General features: G+C 40.9%; 1 protein-coding gene across 1 annotated transcript in view; it reads right to left on the reverse strand.

Annotated features, from left to right (window-relative positions):
* Positions 1 to 526: 526 nt before the first annotated feature.
* Positions 527 to 26,839, reverse strand: part of HELB (DNA helicase B) — a 31,309-nt gene continuing 4,996 nt past the window's right edge. The window contains exons 4-13 of the mRNA XM_046010557.1: positions 25,745 to 26,623; positions 22,619 to 22,796; positions 21,103 to 21,244; positions 18,752 to 18,906; positions 15,208 to 15,289; positions 14,417 to 14,476; positions 12,989 to 13,217; positions 11,879 to 12,022; positions 5,683 to 6,183; positions 527 to 1,876 (exon numbers count right to left, since the gene is read on the reverse strand). Coding sequence (XP_045866513.1) covers positions 1,772 to 1,876; positions 5,683 to 6,183; positions 11,879 to 12,022; positions 12,989 to 13,217; positions 14,417 to 14,476; positions 15,208 to 15,289; positions 18,752 to 18,906; positions 21,103 to 21,244; positions 22,619 to 22,796; positions 25,745 to 26,623 — 2,475 coding nt within the window. The 3' untranslated portion in view covers positions 527 to 1,771. The remainder of the gene's footprint in view (positions 1,877 to 5,682; positions 6,184 to 11,878; positions 12,023 to 12,988; positions 13,218 to 14,416; positions 14,477 to 15,207; positions 15,290 to 18,751; positions 18,907 to 21,102; positions 21,245 to 22,618; positions 22,797 to 25,744; positions 26,624 to 26,839) is intronic.

The following is a 26,839-nucleotide window of genomic DNA, read 5'->3' on the forward strand; positions in this document are numbered from 1 at the left end:
ATCAGTTCACAAAGAATATAGGCTTCATCAGGTTTGACTGAGTGAGCTTCCTTGCTTGGACTCTCCAAGATCTCTACCCAATAAAAGGAACAATGCTGGCTCTTTCTACATAATATTTTTTAATCTTTAAAAAGTCCACAATAGCCAAACTGTGGAAAGAACCAAGATGCCTTTCAACAGACAAATGGATAAAGATGTGGTCCATATACACAGTGGAATATTACTCAGCCATCAGAAAAGATGAATACCCAACTTTTGTATCAACATGGACAGGACTGGAGGAGATTATGCTGAGTGAAATAAGTCAAGCAGAGAAAGTCAATTATCATATGGTTTCACTTACTTGTAGAGAATAAGGAATAGCATGGAGGACATGAGAAGGAAAGGAAAAACAAAGGAGGGGGGACGAACCATGAGAGACTGCGGACTCTAAGAAACAAACAGGGTTTTGTGGGGGGGAGGGGGGGGTGGCGGTTGGCCCAGTGATTAAGGAGGGCATGTATTGCATGGAGCACTGGGTGTTATAAGTCAACAATCAACCTGGAAACACTGCATCAAAAACTAGTGATGTACTGTATGGTGACTAACATAGTAAAAAATAATAATAAGAGAGAGAGAGAGAGAGATGTGGAGCACTAATACCACAACATAAAGTCCAAAACCATTCTGCTAAGTTAAAGGAGTCAATCACAAAGGACCACGCATTATATGATCCCATTGTTACGAAATGTCTGGAACAGGCAAATGAGTAGGGACAAAACAAATTAGTAGTTGCCTACAGCTGGAGGGGATCAGAGCCAAGTGGTCAGGGTTTCTTGAGGGAGCGGGGAGAGTGATCAAAATGTTCCAAAACCCACCGTGATGGTACTAGCACAACTCTGCGAATACACTAAAAGCCGTGGAGTTGTACACTTTAAATGGGCGAACTGTGTGTACATTATATCCCACTGAGGCTATTTTCCAAATATTGGAATCACAGGTAAATTTTTTTCTTAACTTTCTCTTTTACCACTTAGCAAATAACACTCTAAACAATAATATAAGTCACTCTGAGAGAGAATAATTTTCCCAAGTGGAGTGTTTTCAAAACAACGTATTCCTAGAAGAAATGACAATCATGTGACATGATGGCGTTAGATAATGCAACAGCAGTAATCATGCAGACTACATAAATGTATCAAATCAACACGGTATGCACCTTCAACTTACACAGTGGAATATGTCAATTATATCTCCAATTAAGGAAAAAATAAAAGTACTCCCAACTCAGAAGGCAATTTCCAGGAAAACAGTCCCGCATGAAGTGGGTCTGGCCAGCAGGGACGGAGCGAGTAGCCACGTTGCAAGCTGAACAACCAGCAGAAGACCCAACATCCTGAAATGTGTGTCAGTAACACAGGAGGTGTAATTACGGTTTCTCTCGACCATAGCTTCAAACTGCTGGCCAAGATCACCCACAATGATCTCGGAAGTCAAGGCATTATTGTAAAAATAAAACTTACTGAAGTACAGTCTTTTAAAAAACCAAAAAACACACAACAAATTTTGCCTGCATTTATGTCCAGGGCTACCAGTTCTCATGATGACCCATGTTGAAATCATTATGGTTTTCTCGGATCCAGTGAATTTAAAATAGCTGCTAACACAAACACCTTAAAATAAAACTCCAGTTACAGATATCCTGTTTTGTGTCTTCAGAGTTTGAAGGTATGATGTTCATTTTGTGTGGAGTAGGAAAAAAGAGAATTACTTTGAGCCATCTGAAACAAAATTAAGTTTCTTGATTATTTGTGGATAAGAAAAGTTGCTTGGGGGTTAAATGATTTAGTCTCAAATTCTGTAGTCTGGAAGACACATGCGGAGAGGATTCTTCCACCTGTAAGGACAGCAATAAAAATAGTTTTGTGAAAATATAGTTTACCCTATGTACTTCTATTCCATCTGACAGCTTCTATGGGAGACATAACATGTTCCCCCTCCCCCACCCTCCCCTTGGAAGGTTTGAGCAGACCCCCACTATCAGCTCCCTGTGGTATCCTCAGCACTCAGCTCTGGGATGGGCATGAAGAAGTGACCATTGGTTGAATGAGTACGTATATATAATTTGGCGGCCTAGTTCAAGGTTAAAATGTGGGCCCTTTGTTCAAAGGTAAGACCTTCAAGATTGACAAGTACAGAACATTAAAACAAGTATGGGGTGGTCTGAAGCACAAAGCCCTGTATGGCTGACTGCTCAGGGTGCACACCCATGATGCCAGCGTCAGGTGTGGTAAGATGCGACAGGGCAAGACCCGCATCCCTGGTGCTATTGGTGATTCCCAAGCACGAGGCAATGGACCAGTATGGTCATGAGAAAGCTTCGCCACCACAGGGAAATGAGAAAAATAAGCACAATTCATCTTTCACGATGCTAAATCTGCTCAATTTAGAGCACTTGTAAGGGTTAACTTTATGTGTCAACTCAGCCAAGCCATGGTACCCAGATATTTGGTCAAATACCATTCTAGATGTTTCTGTGAACGTATTTTTAGAAGAGCTAAACATTTAAGTCAGCAGTTGATGAATAAAGCAGATTACTCTCCATCATGCAGATGGGCCTCACTCGATCATTTGAAGGCCTTAACAGAAAAAAAAAGACTGGCCACCTCCTAGAAAAAGAGAATTCTGCCTGCCTTTGGACCCAAACTGCACTATCAACTCTGGGTCTCCAGTCTGGTGGCCTACCATGCAGAATTTTGGACTTCGCAGCCTTTACAAGTATAAGCCAAGTCCTTAAATAAATCTAAATAGGGGCACCAGTGTGGCTCAGTGGGTTAAGCATCTGCCTTCGGCTCACATGATCCCAGAGTCCTGGGATCAAGCCCCACCATGAGGCTCCCTGCTCAGCAGGAAGCCTGCTTCTCCCTCTCTCTCTGCCCCTGCCTGTGTTCCCTCTCTCGCTATGTCCCTCTTTGTCAAATAAATAAACAAAATCTTTAAAAGTAAATGAATAGGGGCGCCTGTGTGGCTTGGTTGTTAAGCGTCTGCCTTTGGCTCAGGGCATGATCCCAGGGTCCTGGGATCCAGCCCCACATTGGGCTCCCTGCTCCATGGGAAGCCTGCTTCTCCCTCTCCCACTCCCCCTGCTTGAGTTCCCTCTCTCACCGTGTCTCTCTGTCAAATAAATAAATAAAATATTTTAAAAATTTAAATTAAAAAAAAATCTAAATAGATGACAGATGATAAATAAGAAGTAGACAGGTAAATAGGAATACAGACACAGCCTATTGGTTCTGTTTCATTAGAGAACCTTGACTAATACAAGAACTATCTTTATTTGGGATTTTATGATTATATCCTTCCTAGATTATTTTAAGGACAAATGTAATTTTCTTTTAAAGAATTCTGGAAATCACTACTTTATATGATAAACTTTAGAATATTTACACATATGCTTTTATTTAAAGGGACATTTTTGTGTTTCCCTTTTTGGTTGTGGAACATGAGGCCAAATAAAACAAAACAAAACAAAAAAACCCACAACCCCAAAAAACAAAATCGGGACATTTTCTTTTAAAACTTTTTTTCAAAACCCAAAGCTGTTAACCCACAGGACTAAAGCAAAAGCTTTCATCTAGGAGGGGCTCTGTCATTTAGTACCTGCAGAATTTAAATGCTGGTTTGGCTCTGATTAGCCATGTGGATATGAAGAAAAGGTAAGGGGACAGCCCTGGTCATTGTATCTGAGCTTTTAGAAATCACACATCTCAATGCACTACAAAGTCTAGACACAGAAGTCCCTAATTTATCAGGCCTGAGGCTTTGAATTCTTAATTTCCTCATTGTTAGGGATTTCTGTAGCTGTCACACATTTCTGGCAAACATTGTGAGAAAACTTATCCTCTTCAGGTAGAAAACTTTCCTCGCACTGGAGCCTTTGGACAGTGACAGCAGCCAGCACTGGCCTCTTTGTGTTCGTAGACCTTCTGCAGGGTTGGTCTTGGCCGGAATGTCAAACGTTGGGGCAGTTCAGCAGGTAAGATGGATAATGCTGTCACTGTCTCTTTGTACTACCACAGAAACCATAACTCGCCCACCCCGTACTGGTGCGAAGAAATAAAAGTCAGGAAACTTTTAGGAAACGACTTTCTTTGGAATTTTCTTTTCCACGCCAAACACCTTATTATCAGGGTCTTTGGAAGAGGTAACACATTCCATTTCAGAAGAAGACATTGTGCTGAGATGGAAATTCCTTATCAGAGAGTTGATCTGGAGCATAGAATGGACCTTAGAGGGACGCCTGGGTGGCTCAGTCATTAAATGTCTGCCTTGGGCTCAGGTCATGATACCAGAACCCTGGGATTGAGCCCCCCATTGGGCTCCCTACTCAATGGGAAGCCTGCTTCTCCCTCTCCCACTTCCCCTGCTTGTATTCCCTCTCTGCCAAAAAAATAAATAAAATCTTTAAAACAAACAAACAAAAAGAATGGACCTTAGAATCAGCAGGGATCCTACTACTTCCAAGAAGGAAAAAAAATAAACTTTTCTTTTACTATGCCTACTTTTATCGCTTTCCTTACAAAACCTGGGTCTCAGCCTCTTTTCCCAGTCTTGATTGGTGGTACCTGGATCCCCCTGAATGCCCAAGCCAGAAGCCAAAGACTCACGCTCAGGCCCAACCTCACCCCCCCAATATATAAATGCCCATTAAATCCCATGCACCACCCCCCAAACATCTCTTCTCCAACCCCATCACTACTACCTGACTTCAGAACCTAATCATTCTGTTCAAGCTACTAAAATCATCTTTTTGCAAGGAACTTGGCCCCTACGGCCTCCCAAAACATAATCTACTAAACTCCAAAGTGACCTTCATAAATTTCAATTCACAGAGCTCTTAAAATGCATCTAGTGTTCTCCATCGCATTCAGGAGGATGTCCGATCTCTTTGGAAGAGTCTTTGTGCCTTCCCGACTCTTCCAGGGTCCTCCGCTCAACCTCCATTTTTCATGCTGTGCTCCAGCCACAATACTCCATCCTTGTGGCTGCCTAAGACGCCAAGACGTCACCCGCTGCATAGGCCAGGCACCCCCTCAGAGAACTGTTTCACTGTCTCCATGCCACGTGGGGTCAGAGGCTATACATCTTCTCTCTTTCGAACTCCGCTTGGCCTTGGCAGGTTCCATGAGCACATCCTCCCCCGGGCTCCCACCGTGGCCCCTTCTCCCTGGCACAGCCTTGAAAGCCTCAGGACACTGAAGCAAGTCTACTCGGCAGCACAGACAGCAATCCTTAAGCGTCCATCAGAACTGGGTTTGGAGACAACGGATAATTCCAGCCCCTCCAGTGGAGAGTGGGGATTAACATGAGGCTGGGGCCACCAAAGGGAGGGGTGGGAGGTACGGAAGATTTGCAGAAAGAAGGTGCAGGGTGGCCGGTTTCTCCCGCACCCCGTCCCCCCGCATCAACAGACTGACGTTTAGTCTAGAGTGGCTGGCCTCCAGCCAAGGGACGGACGGTGCTAGAACCGAACAGGCACAGGACAGAGGACAGCGGACAGAGGTGAGAATACCTTGTTTTTAAGTGCTCCAGCACAAGGTGACGCTACTGAAAAACACACAGCCACGGATAAGCACACCGAAGTGAGTGGCACTTAAAACTGGAGCTTAACTTAAAAAACTTAAAACAACTTAAAACTCCTACCATCCGCATTTTGCTTGGACTTTCAGCATCACTCAGGCCACAGGCTCTTTTGGACCCGCGAAGTTCTGCTGGATCTTCCTCTGGGTCCACTTCAACGGAGAAAGATGATGTCCATTCTCCAGGACGGGCAAATGTCCAGTCCTCAGCCGCAGAGGCCTCGCTTCCCTTTCCAGGGACATCGGTGGTCACATGCCTGGTTGCGACTGGAGGGAACAGGGACCCTGAGGGCTGTGTGCTCGGTCCTCTGCACTCTCCAGAGCTCTCCAACGGGGAGGCAAAATCTGCTGGAGACGCACAGCTCATGGAGAGCTCATTTTGCAAAAAATGTTTTAAGCGAGTTTTTCTGGGAACACTGCTTCTCATAATTGCACCCCGGAGGTGAGACTCCTCCGCGATGACGTACACTCGGCAGCGGCCCCTGGTCACTGCGGTGTAAACGTGCTGCCAGTGCTGGCGGCCTGCCTTCCCAACCACGTACACGACCGTCTTCTCCTCGGACCCCTGGGAGGGGATAATACAGGAAGAAGAGTTAATGTTACGCCACGGGTTCATGTCTTCACACAGCTTCAGTCTACCCAGACAGAAAAGAGAGAAGTCCCCAAAGTGCTACCTGGCCAGAATGTTCCTATAAATACACCTTATAGTTCCAGTTTATTCATCACCCAAAAACTCATGTTTCCTAATTATGCGCTTAGGTTCAGGTCTTAGAGATGCGCAACTGGCGTGTAGAAACCCAACAACAAACTTGAAAGACAGTATGAAGTGCCAAATCTTCCCAATAAAAGAATTTTCAGTGTTCGTATGGACTCTATGTACAAATGTGTTAGCCAATTGGTACTTAAATAGCAAAAAATAGACACTTTAAATATTCAGTAATAAGCACATAGATAAATTTGCTCCTTTGTTTACATTTATATCAAGTATCTGTATACAGACATTTGATAAACTATTCTGCAAATATCAAAGATGCTTTGAAATCTAACAACATTTTAAAAACTGGATACTTTCACATAAAAAATGATCACAACTATGTAACACAAAATAAAATTACTCTGATCCAAAAAAAGTACATATAAAATGAACATAAATATCTGACAAGACAAGTCACAAAAAAGGAGGAAAAATTCTATCAAATATTTAACTAGGGGTGGGGCACCTGGGTGGCTCAGTCAGTTAGGTGGCTGCCTTCTGCTCAGGTCAGGATCCCAGGATCCTAGGATTGAGCCCCACATCAGGCTCCCTGTTCAGTGGAAAGTCTGCTTCTCCCTCTCCCCCTGCCTGCTACTCCCCCTGCTCGCTCTCTCTCTGTCAAATAAATGGATAAAATCTTTTTTAAAAGTTCTTTTTTAATTAAAAAAAAAAATTAACTAGGAGCACCTGGGTGGCTCAGTCAGTGAACGTCTGCTTTCAACTCAGGTCATGCTCCGAGGGTCCTGGGATCAAGTCCCGCGTTAGGCTCCTAGCTCAGCAGAGGGCCTGCTTCTCCCCATGCCTGCCATTCCCCCTGTTTGTGCTCTCTCTAATAAATAAAATCTTTAAAAAAAAATTTAACTAGTCTGTCTCCAAAAATGGAGGGTGCTACGGATGATTCTTTTTTCTTCTACTTTTCTGTATTCGCCCATTGTTGAACCACTTATTGCTTTCATCATGGTAAACTATGGAAAAGAACAATGAACATTTGGTTTTTAAGTTTAGCAAGCCAAGAATTATACAGGCAAGAAAAATGCCTAATGTCACCACGTAACTGTGAGAAAACAACTTCAATTTTCAGGGCTATTCTTAGTCCCTATATTTTCAGTGCCAACATAAACTAAGGAGAGCTTTGAATCATTATCTCGTGTCCCCACATCCCCCTAGACCAAAGAATTGTGGGAAGATGAATGACAAGACAGGGCATGCAGAAAATATAGACCCACAGTTAAAACCCTCTTTTTCAGCAAGCACTTCTAGCTCTCTAGACACAGAGAACGGGAACCAAGTCTTCAGATTATAGAAGTGTGACAAGCACTTCCTTCAGGTGACGCAGAGTCTCAGAAATCTACCTAAATGACACCTGATCAAATACTAAGTACACTTTATAGATACACAGCACCACTTCTCCCCTTGGACTTCATACTGCATATTCCTAGGCAGGTAAATGCCTAACCTAAACTTAGTTCACTGAGTTCCTAATCATCAACAAACACAGAAAAACTTAACAGCTTCATAGTCAGTCTCCCTCAGACTCACACATGCTGCGACCATCTGTCCTCGCAGCATCTCGTGATACAAGTAAAAAGCAAATCCAATGGCATCGGACTCTGCTTAGAGCTGATAAACAGCTCCCAAGCTCTCAAAACAAAGTCCTGACTCCATCATATGGCTCACCCACTCCTTCAAAAGCCAACCTTGAGCCTGCTGCCTTCCCCTCTCCTTTCCTCTTTCCTTCCCACTGAGCTATGCTCCACTGGACACAAGGAAGCTGTCCGTGGTCCTGCCAGGGCAGACCCACTCGCAGACTGCACACTCTCCAGCCCCCTGTACTTCTTCCATCACAGAATTCCCGGAGCTGGAACGGAACTCTTCACCTTCTTAGCTGTATTCCTCACCGGACTATAAGCTCCTTCTTATTCACTCTTCTTTATCCAGTGTCTCACTGAATAAATGATGCTAAAAAAGAAATGGTCATGCCAAAGATGTGCTCGGAAAGCAGGACGGGGACACCGAATTTCACCTCCATCACCTGCTAGAAATCATTCGTCCTCTTTTCATATCTTCCTTGAATCATTAGAACTATTGAACTTCTTGAAGGAGGCAAGTTTTTATACATTTACTTCTCTAAATATGACATGAAACTCAACATTTGGAAAAATAAACACAAACCATTCATTTCTTTTGAGATTCTATAGACTTAGAATGTGAAAGTCTATATGGACCTTGGTGGGGGGAGGGGCAAACCACTTTCTCTGCAAAGAGTCAAGAAATAAGTATGTTAGGTTCTGCATGCCAGATGTTCTCTATCACAACTACTCAATTCTTTTGCAATGCAAAAGCAGTTATAGCCAATGTGTAAATGAACCAGTGCTGCTGTGTTCCAATAAAACTTTATCTACAGAAAATTGATAGTGGGCCGGATATGGCTATCATACTAAATACTATAGTCCTAGAAGATGAAGCAGGTGACCCGGCCCCCAACCCTTCTACCTTCCCTTACCTCACATTACTTTTCTGACCTCATCTCTTCTCACTCTCCAATGCCAGCCTCCTTGCTATTCCTGTGCTTCAAATATAACAGGCAGGCTCCCCCCCAAGAACTCTGGCCTTAGCTATTCTCTCCACCCAGAATGCTCTTCTCCCAGACACCCACACGGTTAACTTCCTTACCTCCTTCAAGTCTTTGCTCAAATGTCACCTTCTCAAACTAACGATGTACTACACAGTAACTAACTGAACATAATAAAAAATAAAATAAATAGAAACATGAAATTATTAAAAAAATAAAGTTCAAAATACTTTGACTATATTAAAAAAAAAGCCACCTTCTCAATGAGGCCTATACCAACTACTATTTAAAATGACAGCTTCATCCCACATCTATCCCCATCCCGTTTCCATAGCATTTGCCAACTTCTACCATAACACATACAGCTGACCATGGAACAACATGGGTTTAAACTGCATGGGTTCACTTATACATTAATTTTTCCTTCTGATAAATACAGTACACTACTGCAAATGTATTTTCTCTTCTTTATGATTCTCTTAATAACATATTCTTCTCTGTAGCTTACTTTGTTTTTAAGATTATGGGGCTCGAACTTACAACCCGGAGACCAAGAGCCACATGCTCTACTGACTGAGACAGCCAGGCGTCCCCTTATGTACTTTATTGTTAAGAATACCAGTATATAGGGGTGCCTGAGTGGCTCAGTTGTTAAGCATCTGCTTTTGGCTAAGGTCATGATCTCAGGGTCCTGGGATCGAGCCTGCATCCGGCTCCCTGCTTGGCAGGAAGCCTGCTTCTCCCTCTCCCATTCCCCCTGCTTATGTTCCCTCTCTCACTGTCTCTGTCAGATAAATAAATAAAATCTTAAAAAAAAAAAAAAAGAATACAGTATATAATACATAGAACATACAAGATATGTGGTTAATCAACTTTTTACATTATTGGTAAGGCTTCTGGTCAACAGTAGACTACTAGTAGTTAAATCTTTGGAAAATCAAAAATTGTACATGGATTTCTGACTACAAGGCAGGGTCAGTGCCTCAAACCCCCACAGTGCTCAAGGGTCAACTACAGTTTACTTAGTGTTTTACTACTGTGTCTGTCTCCTTCCTCCTACCCACCAACTGTAATCTTCACAGTGGCAGGTACCTTTGTTTCATGGACTGATCTAAACCAAGCACCAAGAACAGTCTGACTCAATAAATATTTGTTGAACTGAAGTGAACTTGGAAGAAACAAATAGCTCATACAAGAGAGCAATCGTGAATGTTCTTAGAGGTAAGAGATGCTATTTCGACCACAAAATAAGAGCCAGACTCAATAAAAGGAACATTTAGAGACAGTTACTACAACCTTAATCGAGTACTAAAAAGACCCCTTCATACTCCATTTGTCCAGAAATGTAAAAAAAAAGACTTATTATAAATTTGAGAAAGACTCTCAGAAAATACAGCAAAATGACAATGAGATGGAAAACAGGACAGAGGTAAGATATTTGGATAATCAGTCTGGAGGTTGAACATAGTAGAAATTCTAGAAAGATGAAACAGAGAAAACTGAGGACAAGAAATCTTATGAAATTATTCAAGAAAATTCCCCAAAATTGCATGATACAAGTTTTCAGAATTATAGAGAGCCCATCATAAAGATCCATGGGAGAAATTTTGCCAGGACCTCGCAGCCAGGAACATTTGTACTTCTAAACAACTGGCTGTTTCATTTTGTTTTGTTTTGTGTTTTTTAACCCATAGACACAGTCCACTGACTGCTTCTCTCTTGGTTTGAAAATTTAGAGCCAAATCCGCCAACACTAGCAAGCAAATAGGTCAGTGCGCAGATCAGCATTCCATCCCACTCTTAGCAAGAATCCTTTAATCAGCCTTACCTATATTTCCACTTCATATCATTTCTTTGTCTCTAAAAAAAAAAATCGGGCTGAATTGTGAGCTTTTTTATAAGTCATTTCAAATTCTTTTGGAGGCTGAGATGGAGTAGGTTAATAAATAAACACCATCTACTTAAAAAAAACAAAATCCCTGTGTTAATTAATTTTTGCCTACCAGTAGAGGATACAGGCTAACCTAAATTTTTCCCCACGCAAATGTAGGCTGATGCAGCTTCATGATTAAAGCAACATACCAATATCAAAGAGGGGTGTTCAAAACAATGAGTTAAATAACAAAACCACAAAAAACTTACAAGAATTCAAAAGTATTAAAATAGAGCTAACGGGCACCTGGGTGGCTCAGTCAGTTAAGCAACGAACCCCTGATTTCAGCTCAGGTCATGATCTCGGAATTGTAAGATCAAGTCCCACATCAAGCTCCAAACCCAGCATGGAGCCTGCTTAAGATTCTCTGTCTCCTTCTGCCCTTCATCCTGTACCCCCCCAGTGCCAAAAAAAAAAAGACAACCCAGAATTTATATGCAAATTGTACTAAGTGCAATGTTGTGTCCAGGATAAGACCCTGGGACAGAAAAAGGATATTAGTGGAAAATGGGTGAAATCCAAAATGGGTGAAATCCAAAATGGGTGAAGTATGTAGCTTAGTTAATAGTATTCTTCTAATGGTAATTTCTTAGTTTTGACAAAAACATCATAGTTGTATAAGATGCTAACATTAGGGAAAGTTGGAGGAAGGGTATGTGGGGACAGTCTGTGCTACCTTTCCAACTCTTATAGAAAATTAAAATTCCCAAGTAGAAAGTAGGTGCCTCACAAGAGCAAAGGAAGAGGAGAAATTTATCAAAATGCATCCAGCTTTATAAATATAAATGCCTATGCAAATTATACCCCAATAAAGTTGATTATACAACAGTAAAAAAGTAAGCTTCAAAAATAAATAAACATCCCAGTACCATTTATGTAAACCTTGGTAACCTTGTCTCTCATTCAACAAATAAAGACAGCAAAGGTTAAGAAGAAAATCACTGAAGGTACTCTGTGGCCTGGAAACCTGTCCATATAGCTTTAAAAATGTCCACTGTTACCTGAAAAGTGTGGATAGTTCTTGCCCATGCGTGTTTTATGTGACAATATTTCATTAGTTTTTCGAAGTCCACAGTTATTTCCAAACCAGCTGCATTATTAATGGTCAAAGATCTTCTCTTTCCAAAAGTTACATCAGTGACATCCTATAGCCAAAACAAAGAACTATTTTGTGTGTTTTCAAATATGCATACTGTAGAGATACTCTATTTTTGTGCTGAACATAAAATAGCATATATATTCACAATTATTAAGAACTTTCAAAAGGCTGAAAACCTATACCTGAGCACAAACTGAATACATATACAGCCAAATTTTAATCAACTTGAAACTTGACCTCAGTTTGACTCTCTGGAGAAAATTCTGTGTTGTCTGACTTGTTCTGAAGTCTACACATTTCACTTCTTGCACTGTAAGTCTGCATATACTCTTTGCAAAAAGCTGATTTTTCCTTACAGCTTGTAAAGAATAACCTTGACGTTTAAGAGGGCATTTACACAATGAGAACAAATTCAACGATACTTCTCATTTCTACAGTTAAGCAGCAACCAAGGAAATGATGCTTTGCAAAATACAGTAAGTGTGTCTTTTGTCCCTTATTTTTGCTACCCGAGCTCTTTGAACTTACTAAAAATGTTTCTTCACAAAGTCTTCCAGAAAATATAAGAGAAAGAAACATGTCCCAACTCATTTTATGAAGCCAGCATTACTCTGACACCAAAACCAGACAAGACATCACTAGATAACTACAAACCAATATCCCTCATAAACGTGAATACAGGGTGCTTGGGTGGCTGAGTTGGTTCAGTGACTGCCTTTGGCTCAGGTCATGATCCTGGAGTCCCGGGTTTGAGTCCCGCATCAGGCTCCCTGATCGGCAGGGAGTCTGCTTCTCCCTCTGATCCTACCCTCTCTTGTGCTCTCTCTCTCACCCCCTCCCAAATAAAGAAAATCTTAAAAAAAAAAAAAAGTGAATACAAAAATCTTTAGCAAAAAACTATGGAAGAATGTAAAATCTGATATTGGATTTTGAATCAAACCTAGGGTAATTTTTAAAAAAACCACCTATCTCTAATAGGTAAAAAGGTACTATTTTTCTTGTTATCACTTGCCTTTGTTATAAAAAATATTTCTCCATTGCAAAGTCGAATATCACTTTCAAAGTCTTGCTTGTTTTTAGCAAAACCATGAGGAGTACCATTAAAGTCTTCACCACTGGCCTCTCGTTCATTACTTTCCTGACTGGGAGAGGTAGTTTCAGGGAGTAACTCCGAGAGATATGCATTCCTGGTACAACAAATTTTATCACCAACTCCAAACTGAAGTCTATTCCGATGGTCTCTGGGTTAGAAAATGAGAATACGTCATCGAGGTTTGGAAAAACTCAACTTCATTTTGTTTAAGCATTAACTCCCACTCAGATCTGATCCAATTTTCAAAATGATTTCCACACTCTCTTTACTTCACTTTTGTTCTCCAAATGTCAACAAGAAATTGTTGACCCATAGTCATGGTCTGATCACCTATGCCCTCCACGCCACTGCAAACCCAAAGACCCATCCCAGCCAAATTTTTTTCAAATTAGAAATCTCGACATAAATGCTGACATCTCTCTTTTCCTCTACATTCTAAAAGTTATCCAAAATCTTACTGAGTCTACCTTTTAAATTCATCCTCTCCTCTCCAATGTCTCTCCTATCACTACCCTATTTCACGTCTTTACCCCACATATGCATATTTCTAGTCTAATAATTATGACCTTTATCAGGACAGCAACAGCAAACTGAATACACACTCGTGATATACCAGTTACTAGGCTAAGTGCTTTAGAGATGTTATTTCATTTCACCCTCACTACAACTGCACAAGGGAAATGCTGCTGGGTATCCTCTTTTTACATATGTGGAAAAGCGAAACTGACCCCCCACCCCCGCCAAGATCACAGTCACTGGGACACAGAGGAGATGACCTCCTGCCGCTGTTCTCTAACCCTCTGTGAGGCTACCTCAGGTGGTTTTCATTGTGGCTTCCCTCGACAGACAGGAACTTCTTCTAGAACTTCCATGTCTCTACGTTCTCTACACTTATTAAATAGTAAGTGTAGATAAATGCAAGACAAGTGAGTTAACTCTTCCTGTGTGCAAACAGAGCGACTTTTCCACACTCATATGTCTCTGACAGATGTCCACTAAGGTGCTCTCTGCAGGTATCCAGTTGCTAAGGTTCCCGGACACACCTAGGCACATATCATATTTGGAAAACATTCTGAATTCTCCACACTCATCTTGGAGAAGCTGGAGGTTGCCAACTTGAAAACCACAAAGAAAACTGTATTCCTTATTTTTCTGATGACACGGATTGCCACAACAGTCAGTGCCTAGGCATACACATTATATTTAATTAAAGAGATCGTCTGACTTCACAAGTGAGAATAAAAATGATTTTTAAATATGTGGCTACAGTGATAAAGGTCAAGACAAACAAAAGAACGGTGACTAAAGGAAGGACTGTCCTGGAGCTTTCGGATCTTTCGTGCTCACTTGATTAGGTGGCCTGTGTAGTGCTTGCAACAGCAGGCGTTGATGACATCACAGTCTTGCCTGGAACACATGAACGAGCAAGAAGCGAGGGTCACCATAATGGTATCTGTTCTGTGTTTAGTCCTGTTACCCACGATGTCAGTGTACTACACAAGACTAAAAGTTTCCAGAAAGATGTCCAGGAAAAAGCATTTTGTAATTTTTATCTTTTCTTTTTCTGAAGTTTTTATTTTTAAGTAATCTCTACACCCAACGTGGAGCTTGACTTCACAACCCGGAGATCGAGAGTACCACATTCCACTGACAGAGCCAGCCAAGGGCCTCTGTCATTTTTATCTTAATGTAAATCTTTGTTCCACTCAGATTACATGGGAGTTTCCAAAGATAATATTCGGGAGCAAGAGCCCTATTTATTTTTTTAAAGATTTTATTTATTCATTTTGAGAGAGAGAAAGATAGTGCAAGTGGGGAGAGGGACAGAGAGAGAGAGAGAGAGAATCCTGAACAGGCTCCACGCTCAGTGCTCAGTGCAGAGCCTGATGCAGGCTGGACCTCACGATCCCGAGATCATGACTTGAGCTAAAACCAAGAGTCAGATGCTTAACTGAATCAGCCACCCAAGAGCCCTGTTTAAAAACTGCCCTCTGCCACGTCTAACAAAGAAAGACCTCAAGATTAGAGACAGAATTAGCAGTGAAGAATGATGAGAGTCTCCCATTTAAACAGCATCTATATAAGTTATAAGATCTAAAGGCAAGGCTGAGAACATTAAAATGCTGTAAATGCTTTACCTTCTAAATGCAATAAATTGGGATGTTTGTGCGTCTTGTAGGTCTTTTTCTTTGAGTAGGGCTCTAACTGCAGAATATAAATCTGGTAATTCAAGAGAAAAAAGTTAACACAGAAAAGCACCAAAGTACAACATTGTTTTGATGGAGCAACTCAGAATTCCTGCTGAGGGGGTTCTGGGAAATGGAATACAAGCGGGTCATGGGGCCGCCAACATCATTTACGACAGCAGCCAGAGCACCAGAAGCGAGAATGACAATGAAGATCCCAGATGCCCTATCCTCAACAGAGGTGTCAACCGCTAGCCAGGACAGCTCCTAATTTGTAATATAATCACTTGGCACTGATTTCATTTGCTCCCCCAAGACACCCAGACCTCCCCAGGAGCCAGCAACTAAAAGGTTAACCCCTGACGGCCGGGGCATCCATCCCAAGAGGGGCCATACCTAGCCAGTAGGAAATAGCTGGACCGAAGACACCGATTATACTCTAGATAGAAATGTGAAGCTGAGGCTCTTGGAAGTAAAAGTCACTTTCCAAATGGCAGAGGGTGGCTGGCCTCCCTTTTAGACCTCGGATCACTGACAATGATTAGAGCCTCCCTCAAAGCGCTGAGAAGGAGACTTCCTCTCATCTGTCTTACCAACAGAACAAAACAGTGAGTATTTCTCACGAGAGAGAAAAGACAGAAAAACTTAGGTAAGAGCATTTAGGCTTCTGTGCCTTCCCCTTGTAGCAGATGAATTAGGTGGAATGAAAAAACCCAGGCCTTGTGATGCCCTGCTCGAGGAAGATTAAATTAGTTGCTTATGAGCCCTTCGTCGTTCAGGTGAAGGGAAGATTCTCACTAACAAATGACCACTCAGCTCATCCTCAGCCAACCCCGGGCCTGCCAGAACAGGAATTTCCAAAGGTCTCACAGGATATTGTTTTCCTCTACACGTACAGGATCGCGCTGTTCTGCTCCTTGCTTTCTTCATTCTCTCGACATCTTACAGATCAATACGTACACTGTATTTCATTGATTCTAAGACACGCATTTTTCTCACACTTCACAGAACCTGTGAAGTTCTAGCCCAGCTATGAAGCCTGTCTGCCGTCTCGTACTTTGTAATAATGGGAATCATTTACTCAGTAACTTAATTCTTAATGGAAAACCATAACAGGCCTCTCTCTAAGGAATATTTATTCAGTTCTTTTAAAGAAGAGACTAACTTTCCAGCTGAAGTTTGTAATTGAGATGGAAAATCAGCATCGGCTGAGCTCTGCTGTCATTCTGAAACAGACCGCTCTTAAAGTACATTCTCATTAACATAAAGAATGGGCACTGGAAATAAAACTAATCACATTTTAGGTAGCTCTAAATGGAGTGGCAAGGAGGGCACATTCCTTAACCAGCTAAGTCTCATCTTTTTGTCTGTTAGTACAGATACTACCTACTCTTAACTAAGCTGTTGTGAGAATAAATGTTACCTATAAATTATTCACAATATATTTAATAAAAATTCACAAAGCAACATGCAGCTTATCATCCTATTCACATAAGATTAAATAAATACTATAGGGGCGCCTGGATGGCTCAGTGGGTTAACGCCTCAGGTCATGATCTCAGGGTCCTGGGATCGAGCCCCACATCGGGCTCTCTGCTCAGCAAGGAGTCTGCTTCCTCCTCTCTCTCTGCCTGCCTTTCTCTGCCTCTTGTCATCTCTATCTGTCAAATAAATAAATAAAGTCTTAAAAATAAATAAATACTATATGTTTGTGTCTGGATATAATAAGGTTTAAAGGATCAATGCCAAATTCTTACAGCATAGTAAGAGTAGTGGGTGAGGAAGAAAAATAGTATGTGACTTTTTGGGGGTTGCTTTGGGGGAAACGGAGAGGAAGACGACAGGGAAATATTCATTTTTACTTCAGACACTTCTGAATTATTTGACGTTTTTTAAGGAATAGAAATTATTTCCATAATTTAAAAAAAATCAAAAGGGCATTTATAGAATACTATGTATTACATGATCCCATTTCAAAAGAGAAAAAAATTATTATACCATGTGAATGGACCCCAACCCAAGGGAACTGTGACTATGACCCACAAAGCAAGAGAGGCTTACACATAAAGCAGTACGACCCTGGGGCGCCTGGGTGGCTCAGTGGGTTAAAGCCTCTGCCTTCGGCTCAGGTCATGATCCCAGGGTCCTGGGATCGAGTCCCGCGTCGGGCTCTCTGCTCTGCAGGGAGCCTGCTTCCCTCTCTCTCTGCCTGCCTCTCTGCCTACTTGTAATCTCTATCTGTCACATTAAAAAAAAAAAAAAAAAAAAAAGGCAGTACGACCCTGAATTTCACATCGGAATGAAAGTTGCTAAGTGGTTAGGATACACCCTGAAGAATGATGACAACACTACAATAAATGCTCAGTAATAATCATTTAAACCTTCATGAATTCAATTTTGAGGAAACCATTACACTATTTAAAAAAAAGCTTGCTAGGTAGGTTTAGAATACAAATAAAGATCAAAAGCTTTAACCGATTTGTAATAGATCATTTAGTATCTATTATTCAGGGGCGCCTGGGTGGCTCAGTGGGTTAAGCCTCTGCCTTCGGCTCAGGTCATGATCTCAGGGTCCTGGGATCGAGCCCCACATCGGTCTCTCTGCTCAGCAGGGAGCCTGCTTCCCCCTCTATCTCTACTTGCCTCTCTATCTACTTGTGATCTCTCTATATATATCAAATAAATAAAATCTTAAAAAAATATATCTATTATTCACAAAAAACTAAGTTATACAGTGCCTCAAAATGGATGGATGCCCTCAACCCTCACAACAGCTCCATGGGCAGTATCCCATTATTCCCATCTTACAAAGGGTTATGTGATGTGACAAAGGTCATACACGTAAAGGAAAAGACTCCGTATCCTTTGCTCTTTTTAACCCTGTTATGTTGTCATCCAAAAACCCATAATTAGAAGCATGCCTGTCCATTTGATAAGAAACAGAAAGAACTAGTAGGAACTCAACTTGGCAACAGTTTAAGCATTATTTTTGATTCTCAAATGTACCCAAAAGCAAATGTAATTACTTTTCCAATTGCTATAAAAGAAAATCTTCATTAATTAGGATATGCTTTCTCCTGAATGAACTTGGATTCCTGGGGCTTTGCTTCATTTTAAACTAATCATCTACATCCACCTCTTCACTCAACAAATACTGAGCTCTTACTATGTATGTGTCAAGAGCTTACTTCTTGGGTATGTGTGTATTTATGTGTCGGTCAATAGTCCTTCCAAGTTCCTTCCAGCATGAGATGTTACACATATGATCTGTTAAGGCAGATTTGGGTACATATGTTGGGCTGGAGAACTTACTTCTTTACAAAATTCAAGGTCCTCTGCATTTGATGATGAATAAATAGTTTATTTATTAACAGTGCCTAAATGTTTTACTAGCAATATTTATCTTTACCACCAAATAAAATTACAGCTAGTCATTTAGTAAGTATATTAGAAAACTGAAATCGTAACGCTACATAATACAGATGTTTATACTTACAAGAGTGAGGATCATTTTTCGATAATTGAGAGCTGGCATCCTCTTCTGGGAGTCTGATAAAAATAAATGTTTTATCTTGTACTGACACAGGGAGTGTTGGATTATCAGAGATATTCAGCTCTGCATCAAATATTGGAAATTGGCGTCTTGAGATTCTTAAGTGAAGATAAAATAATACAGCAAGAACATTAGCATCCAAAAATGTGTCATTTATTATCAGAGATAATGTCATTACAATAACTGATATCTGCTAATAGACAATAAATAAGATGAAAAGGCTACCCGTATAGGCATTATAAATAGCAAATGAGTTTGAAAATAGAATTAGCAAGACTGTAACGTTACACTTATCAGTCAGTCCCTTACCCCCAGCAAATTAAAAGCATTAGATAAAACTGCCAGGGAATTTACCATTCTGAGAATTTGACCTACTCTCCTCCAGACCAATACAAGGGTAGGTATTACCCTCATTTCACAGGTGAGTAGCATGAGGCTTATGCAACTGCGGTGGGCCGCCCCCAGACACAGAGGTAGAAAGCAGAAGGGCTACGAGGTAAATCTGGGCCCTTCTGGCTCCATAGCCCTTTCTATTTCAATTAATCTGGACTCTTCGGAGCCTTTCCCATAGGCTTACATCACACTCTTTTTCACCTTTCTTTTGTGTGTATCATACATGTGGCCTCATTTTCTCAGTTGAACCAAGTATCCACATCTTCTCTTTGCTTCTATGCCCTCCTCCTTCTTTTGTTCTTATATTTCCCAAGACTAGCAAATCCTATCAGAAAACAGAGCATGGGGCAGGTGCCTTGTCATAAGAAGGTCTCCCCTTGGTTATCTGGAAGAAGACCAACTCCCTGAAAAGACAATGGCAACCTGGCATCAAAGCTAGTGGTACCCTACTGCCATCTTCAACCCTTCCTCATAGGGTTTAAAGGGAGGAAAGGGAAGAAGACCAAAGAGCAAAAAGACAAAGATTAAAAGGTTTAACTGATTTGCAATAGATCATTTAATATCTGTTATTCACAAAAAACTAAGTTATACAGTGCCTCAAAACAGATAATGCCCTCAACCCTCACAACAGCTCCATGGGCAGTGTCGTATTATTGTTATATATCCTAGATATATAAATATCCCAGAACTAAATTTGGGGGTGCTGAGAATCACCATGGAATTCCTGTTTTGCTTCTGAGCCAGAACATGAAACACTTCTAACTCTATGAGTCCCCCTCCGCTATCACTAGGATTCTATGTGACATGAAATATTTGGTGATGACAATTAAGAAGGAATGATGAAAGCAGCACAGCTCAAATGACACCAAAAGGGTTAATAAAAGGAATTCCTAAGTTTCAAATAAACTGACTTCTAAGAAATCTAATGTGCTTTAGATTCCTCCAAGATTTTCTCTTTCTCTTTTTTTTTAAGAGTTTATCTATTTTTGAGAGAGAGAAAGAGCATGAGAGGAGAGAGGGCCAAAGGGAGAAGCAGACTCCCTTCTGAGCAGGGAGCCAATGTGGGCCATGATCCTGGGACCTCGGTTAGACAAAAAGGATATTACACATCCAACTGGATTCTTGTGCTTAATGAATTAATATGAACCTACCACATCCTGCCCTATCCCTGTCGATCCTTCTTATACTCCCACAGTCCTACCTAGGGCAGACAGGGGCATAGAGAAAGGAAGTTTCGAATGTTCTCATTTCTGCTGAATCTAACCATGAAAATGTTCAAGCAACAAAAACAACATTTTGTAAAAGAGTATCAAAAAACAAAGATAAATGTGGGCCCAATGAATAAAACAGTCTTAGTATTCTGGGATCCCATCACATTTATTACAGAGGGTCACTCTAAAGGCATACGCAAAGCCTAAGGGAAGAGAAGGATTCTCTTCTACTCTAAGGGAAATAATATGCCATGGGTACCACCAGGATTCATCACAGAATAAAATACCATATTCCTTATTTTTTTACTTGGGGCTCCCCTTACAAAAATTAGGGAATAATTCTTCCCATTCTCCCTTGAAGTCTAATGAACTCATTTCCAAGTCTCTGTTTCCCTTGGGCTTATTCCAGTCTCTAAGCTTGATGCAACTTTAATTCATATATATATATTTTTTTAATCGGGAAAATACATTTGCTCTTAAATTTCAATAATTCATGCCAGACCAGTAATGAAAAACATTATCTTCTTTTTCTAACTCTGGGACAAAGGGTGCATATATGCCTGAAGGTCAGAATAAGTGTGCTAGAAGGGCACAGTAAACGTACCGCACTGAACTGCCCTAATACAAAAGCTAATAGGTATTTTCTTTTTACCTCTAATACAAGAGAGAAAATGCAAAATTATACTGTACCTTGTGGCATTGTTCACAATTAGCTCAGATTCTGCTCTGTGGTTTTTCTTTAGTTCAATAGCACAATTTCTTGACTTAAGAGTCTCAAAAAGATCTATCAGCAAGTTACCAGGTTCGATGCTGGGCAACTGTCTAATATCACCTAAAAGGAGAATAAGATAGAGTAGGTTTTCGGTAATGGGGTTCCTGAAATTTAGAAGTTGTTTTTATTTCTCCCTACTGCCATATGCTATAATTATAAAGAGTTATTCTAAGAAAAAAGTGCCCCCAAATTACTTAAGAACATCAACTCTTTAAAAACATTAAACAACGAAGCGTTCAGAGGAAACAGTTGAGATATAAAAAACAGTGATAATACAGTAAGGTAACATCTGAATTGAACTTCCTTCATACCTATAACCCCGGGTAAACTGTCTAGAGGCCTACATTTTAGAGAAAAACGCGCCTTGGAATCTCAGGTATATATTCAGTCACCTACTCAATCTTACTCAATGTCTTAGCAGACCTGGAAGAATCCATGGCCTTAAATAAATAGAATGAACATATAAAACACAAACAAGCCCTACATATTTGATAATAGATAAATTCCCATAATATAACTGATAATGTTTGGCTCTATTAGAAATCTCTTGAAACATGGGGCGCCTGGGTGGCTCAGTGGATTAAGCTGCTGCCTTCGGCTCAGGTCACGATCTCAGAGTCCTGGGATCGAGCCCCGCATCGGGCTCTCTACTCCACAGGGAGCCTGCTTCCTCCTCTCTCTCTGCCTGCCTCTCTGCCTACTTGTGATCTCTCTCTCTGTCAAATAAATAAATAAAATCTTTAAAAAAAAAAAAAAAAAATCTCTTGAAACAAACCAACCCTGGAGTTTAAAAAAAAAAAAACAAAAAAACATAACTATTTTCTCAATGGAAACTGAGGAAATGCTTAAGCCATTAACAGAATCAACTGCTTACAGCACATCCTCAAAGACCCAAGAGAATTATTTGCATACAATTTGCTTCTCACGGCATGGTTCTCCAAGTTATGATTCTCCAAGAAATCATACAGTCTACAGACCAGTGGTACCCAACCGAATCTAAATCTCACTGGAATGGGAAAGGATTTAAGAAGCTACTGATATCCAACTTAAGTTATTAGCCAAAAATCATAAATGCACTCCCAAGTGGTCTACAGTTCAGTCTTATTATTTCCAAATGATCTACATCATGATTTGCTCTAAGTGTGGGACATTTCTACCGTTTTAACAGTCATCATTTAGGTGATTAGCAGAAACCCCTTACAACTCTATTTCATTTTGCAGCTTGCTCTGCTAATATCCTGGCCCAAACGAAGAACCACCCGAGCTGATAGAGGGAGAGGTCAGACTGAACTCAGGGGAGCTGGGAGGGTGGGCTCCGAGAAACAGCTTCCTGCCTGTAGGATATGGATACCAAAACAGTGAAATGGTGTAAGCTGGCTACCAACTGCAATGCTTTGAACTAAACAATTAGGATTGCAACACTGTTTAACTTACCAAGCATAATAAGCTTAGAAAGTCTGGAGTGCTCACACAATAACTTTAGAACCGACTTGAAGATTCTGACGGATACCAAGCTCCCTTCGTCCACAACCAGAACTCTAACTGAAGAAAACTTCCATGGACGGTTCTTGGCCGGGCTTTTCTTCTCCCATAAATAAAAGCTGTAATTGACCTGCAAGCAAAGTATGGCATTTCTAAGTTCAGGTTATAAAGTTCACAGAACAAAATCTTAACAACATGTTATTTTAAAACAAAACTCTTAAATGGGGTGGGGGTGGGAGGATGCAGGTAAAGCCACACAGGGAGATAGTATAAAGAACTGGAGGACACACAAGTTAAAACTTTTTAAAACCCTAAAGGGATGGACACACAGAGAAGTAGATCAAATAAATCTAAAAACAACAACAACAAAAAGATCAAACAGTTTAAAAAAGGGTTTCCTGGTAAGTACTACGTGTGTTTACTTTCACAAGCTTCGCACCTGGCACTATTGCACTGGCAGAATCTCAACCCTGCTCTTGTTGCTCTTGACCAGACACAGCTCCCTGTTCTTTCCCATTCCCAAATAAACCTCTTGGCCTTCTGAGATGGCCCGGTCACTTCAGCCCTCCTCTCCTCCCAACCGTTAACACTCCATTCTGGAAATAAGGCTGCTTTCCCATCCTAACGACGAAAACACTATTTTTCTTCTAATATTCTTAGTTCCCTTACGCCCCCAACATTTAAAAACCCACCCACCACCACCAACAAAACAACTTAAAAGTATTTATTAAAGATGTAATAATATTTACTATTTTAAAAAATACAGATGAGGACGCCTGGGTGGCTCAGTTGGCTAAGCGTCTACCTTTGGCTCAGGTCATGATCCTGGGGTCTTGGGACAGAGTCCTGCATTGGGCTCCTTGCTCAGTGGGGAGCCTGCTTCTCCCTCTGCCCCTACCCGCCCCTTCATGCTCACGCATGTGCTTTCTCTTTCTTTCTCTTGTAAAAATAACAAATAAAATCCTTTTTAAAAAATAAATAAAAATTAAAAATACAGATGAGGAGAAAAATCTGGAAAATAAAACCAGAGAACATTAAATATATTGGTATACATCATTCCCCAAATGTTTCTACGTTGCAAGTATGTACAACTATATATGTACACAGATTTCTTAAATGGTATCGTATCTTTAATTTTTCTACTGAAGCTAGATTCAACATGTCTATTAGTTAGTAAAAGCCTTCATATTTTCTACCCAAATCCATCAATTCCCTTCAACAAAACCCCCATTCTCTCAATGGCCTTGTCTCAAAAGAACATCTGAATCACAGCCAACTGCCTCCTTTGATTTTATATATTCAGTCAGTTATCTTAGAAATGCCTGGTTGACACTTTCCACTGTATTTTTGGTGTTGCCAACTGAATACAGGCCCCATCTACGAGCCTAGATTACTCCCACAGCCTTACAATCATGTTCCCCTACATTCTGACTCAAAATGGGATTGCCTGATTAATACAGGAATTTCAGATAAACGATAAATGACATTTTAGTACAACTATGTTTGATGCAATATTTGCTACTTGCTTACACTGAAAAAATATTTTTATTTTTTATCTGCTCCATCTGGCAACCCAGTAACCCTAGCCCAAGGGATAAATAAATGGTGCGCCTTTCCTGTGGCCCTATACTCTCTCCTGACCTGAAATGTTGCTTCAGAAATGTTCTCCCAGCATCCGAAACAGGTATTTAGATACTACTCATTGATCAGAGTTGGAACATAAGATGAAACTTAGTAATAATGCATCTCTAGCTCTCCTCTTCTAAGCCAACCCTCAGACTAATCAGATGTGAAGGCATAATGAGAAAAATCATAAGACAATCAGAAGATTCTACCATCAGTGAGCTACACTGAACTTCTCTAGGGCTATGTTCACTCGTGTGACAAATAAAGGTAATGTGTAATGTCCTTTCTGAGGTGGCTCACAGCTCTGTGATTCTATGTAACCTTCTTTAAAACTGCTTTCTTCATTTCACTTTCTTGCTTAGGATCCTAAATGGCTCCCCAGTAAACCAAGTCCAAGCTCTGTTAGATCTATAATAAAGGAGGGAATTATGGCTCCACAGAAAGTGCAATGAGAGGGGAGGTCACAAATCTGAATCCAAGGGCTAGTAGCTCTACACCTGGTTCCGATCTTGGATATGTCATTTAATACCCCCAATTTTCAACTGGGCTCTTCTGTAAAATGGAGATGATAGCACCTACTCACTTCACTGGTTTATCAAGGATTTAATGAGATACTTTGCAAACTTTAAAGCTCAAGTTCCCAGGCTAAACCAAATCCAATTTCCATTATTTTACAGCACACAGAATTCATTCTAATCAATGCCATCACTCAAAACCATCTATCCACACTATGATGGTTCTCTTCAATGCCTGTGGAAAGGCCTTCCCCCTAAATAAAATGTCCTTCTCCTCACCTGAACCTCTGTCCTTTACAGTCCAAATCAATGATTATTTCCTTCAGAAATCTTCCAACAACTGAGTTCCTTATCTATAAAATGACAGGTCAGACCTAGAAAAACCTCTTCAGTTCTTGACAATTTTAAAATTCCATGAGTTCTAACTACAGCTCCAACTATGTTTTTTGAGCATATCAATTCATTTGAAAATTTTATTACGTGACTGTGGGCCATGCGTTGTTGTGGGTAAAGAAGCTAAAGAACTGAACCAGATGATCAAAGCCTTCACTTCTATGCAGATTTCCTTCTATAAAATATGATAAAACCTTGTCCTTCCCACACACATTCTTCTCCGATAAGGTCTGTGGATGGTAACATGCCTGTATGCAGCCCCATCCTGAATTAAGCTTGTACTAGAATCTACACGACTCGTAAAGTCGACACTTTGGTTTGGCTGACTTCCTTTTCACAGCAAGACTTTCTCCATGAGAAGCTGGTTACTGACTGACCTTCCCACACCAGCTTCTGCCTCCCTGCAAACTGGTCACAGTTTACAGACCGGCTGCTCTGAGTGGCTCTGATCTAAATGTTCTACTATGAAGAAGGGAGCCCTAAGACATCCAAGAAGTACCTCCTGAGTGCCATCAGGAAGAAATTTAAAAATGGGCAGTTTTACCTGACACAGTGTGTAAGCATTAAAACCAGTTTTCTCCCGCAGTAAGCCGGCTGCTTTCCCAGTTGGGGCAGTGAGTAACACCTCTATCGCCTTGTCAGCCATCTGAAGGCTTTGCTTGGTAAAGGTGATCCATTCTTCTGGGACATCCTGGTCCTGTTCAAAATCCTCACAGGCTTTTTTTACCTCTCTTTCTTCCAACTGCTCCATATGCTTAAAAAGATGGCTAACGATGGTGGTCTTCCCACAGCCACCTTTCCCACTGATGATAGTCACAGCATTGGAGCAAACCATTTCCAAAGCAGCTACTTGATCCTGGTCCAGCTGAGCTTCACTTATTTCTGCATTCACGTCATTTTCACCGTTTTCCCAAACGTGGTCACCACTGTCCTGGGGGTCCAGAACGTCCACAGAGTTTTCTAAACTTGATTCGTCCGGTTGGCTTTCGTTCAGCGTCTCGTCGCTTCTTGAATTCTCAGGGTTCATGGTGTGAATTAATGCCAGCACCCTCTTGACATCCACCCGTAAATGCCACGAAGGCCTTGTCATCAGGTCACATATCGAAGAGGCAATGCCTCGCTCAGCCTGGTAGAGATCATAAAGGAAGACGCAGCCCTTCTCGTATGTCACCACACCAATGTCCTTCAAAAACTTCAGAGACTGCCAAGCCTCTTGGAAGGACATCTGGTCTGATAACTTATAAGTTAAGTCAGCTTCTTCAATGCACGTGTGCCCTTGGTCTCGACATACATGCCTCAGGTTCGAATATACTATTAATGCATTCTTCTCCAAATCACTCATCAACCGGAGAAGAGACTTGCACTGACAAAATGATGTCCAACTTGCCTCGCATTGCAAAAGCTTCAGTTCTGTGTAGGTTATCTTTAAGAAAATAAAGTTCAAGTTGGTTTATAAAAATTACAAATGTTGATGAATATTATCAGAATTACATAAAACTGTATTATTTGTTAGTAATGCTTAAGTCCCAGAGGACATGTATATCAACAAAATTTGGGGGAAAAAACTGGGTACCTAATACATCATCAAGTTTTTGCCATACTGTAATTAAAGATCTATATACATTTTTAATGAAAATTA

Source organism: Meles meles, chromosome 7 (assembly GCF_922984935.1).
Source record: "Meles meles chromosome 7, mMelMel3.1 paternal haplotype, whole genome shotgun sequence".
Taxonomy (NCBI): domain Eukaryota; kingdom Metazoa; phylum Chordata; class Mammalia; order Carnivora; family Mustelidae; genus Meles; species Meles meles.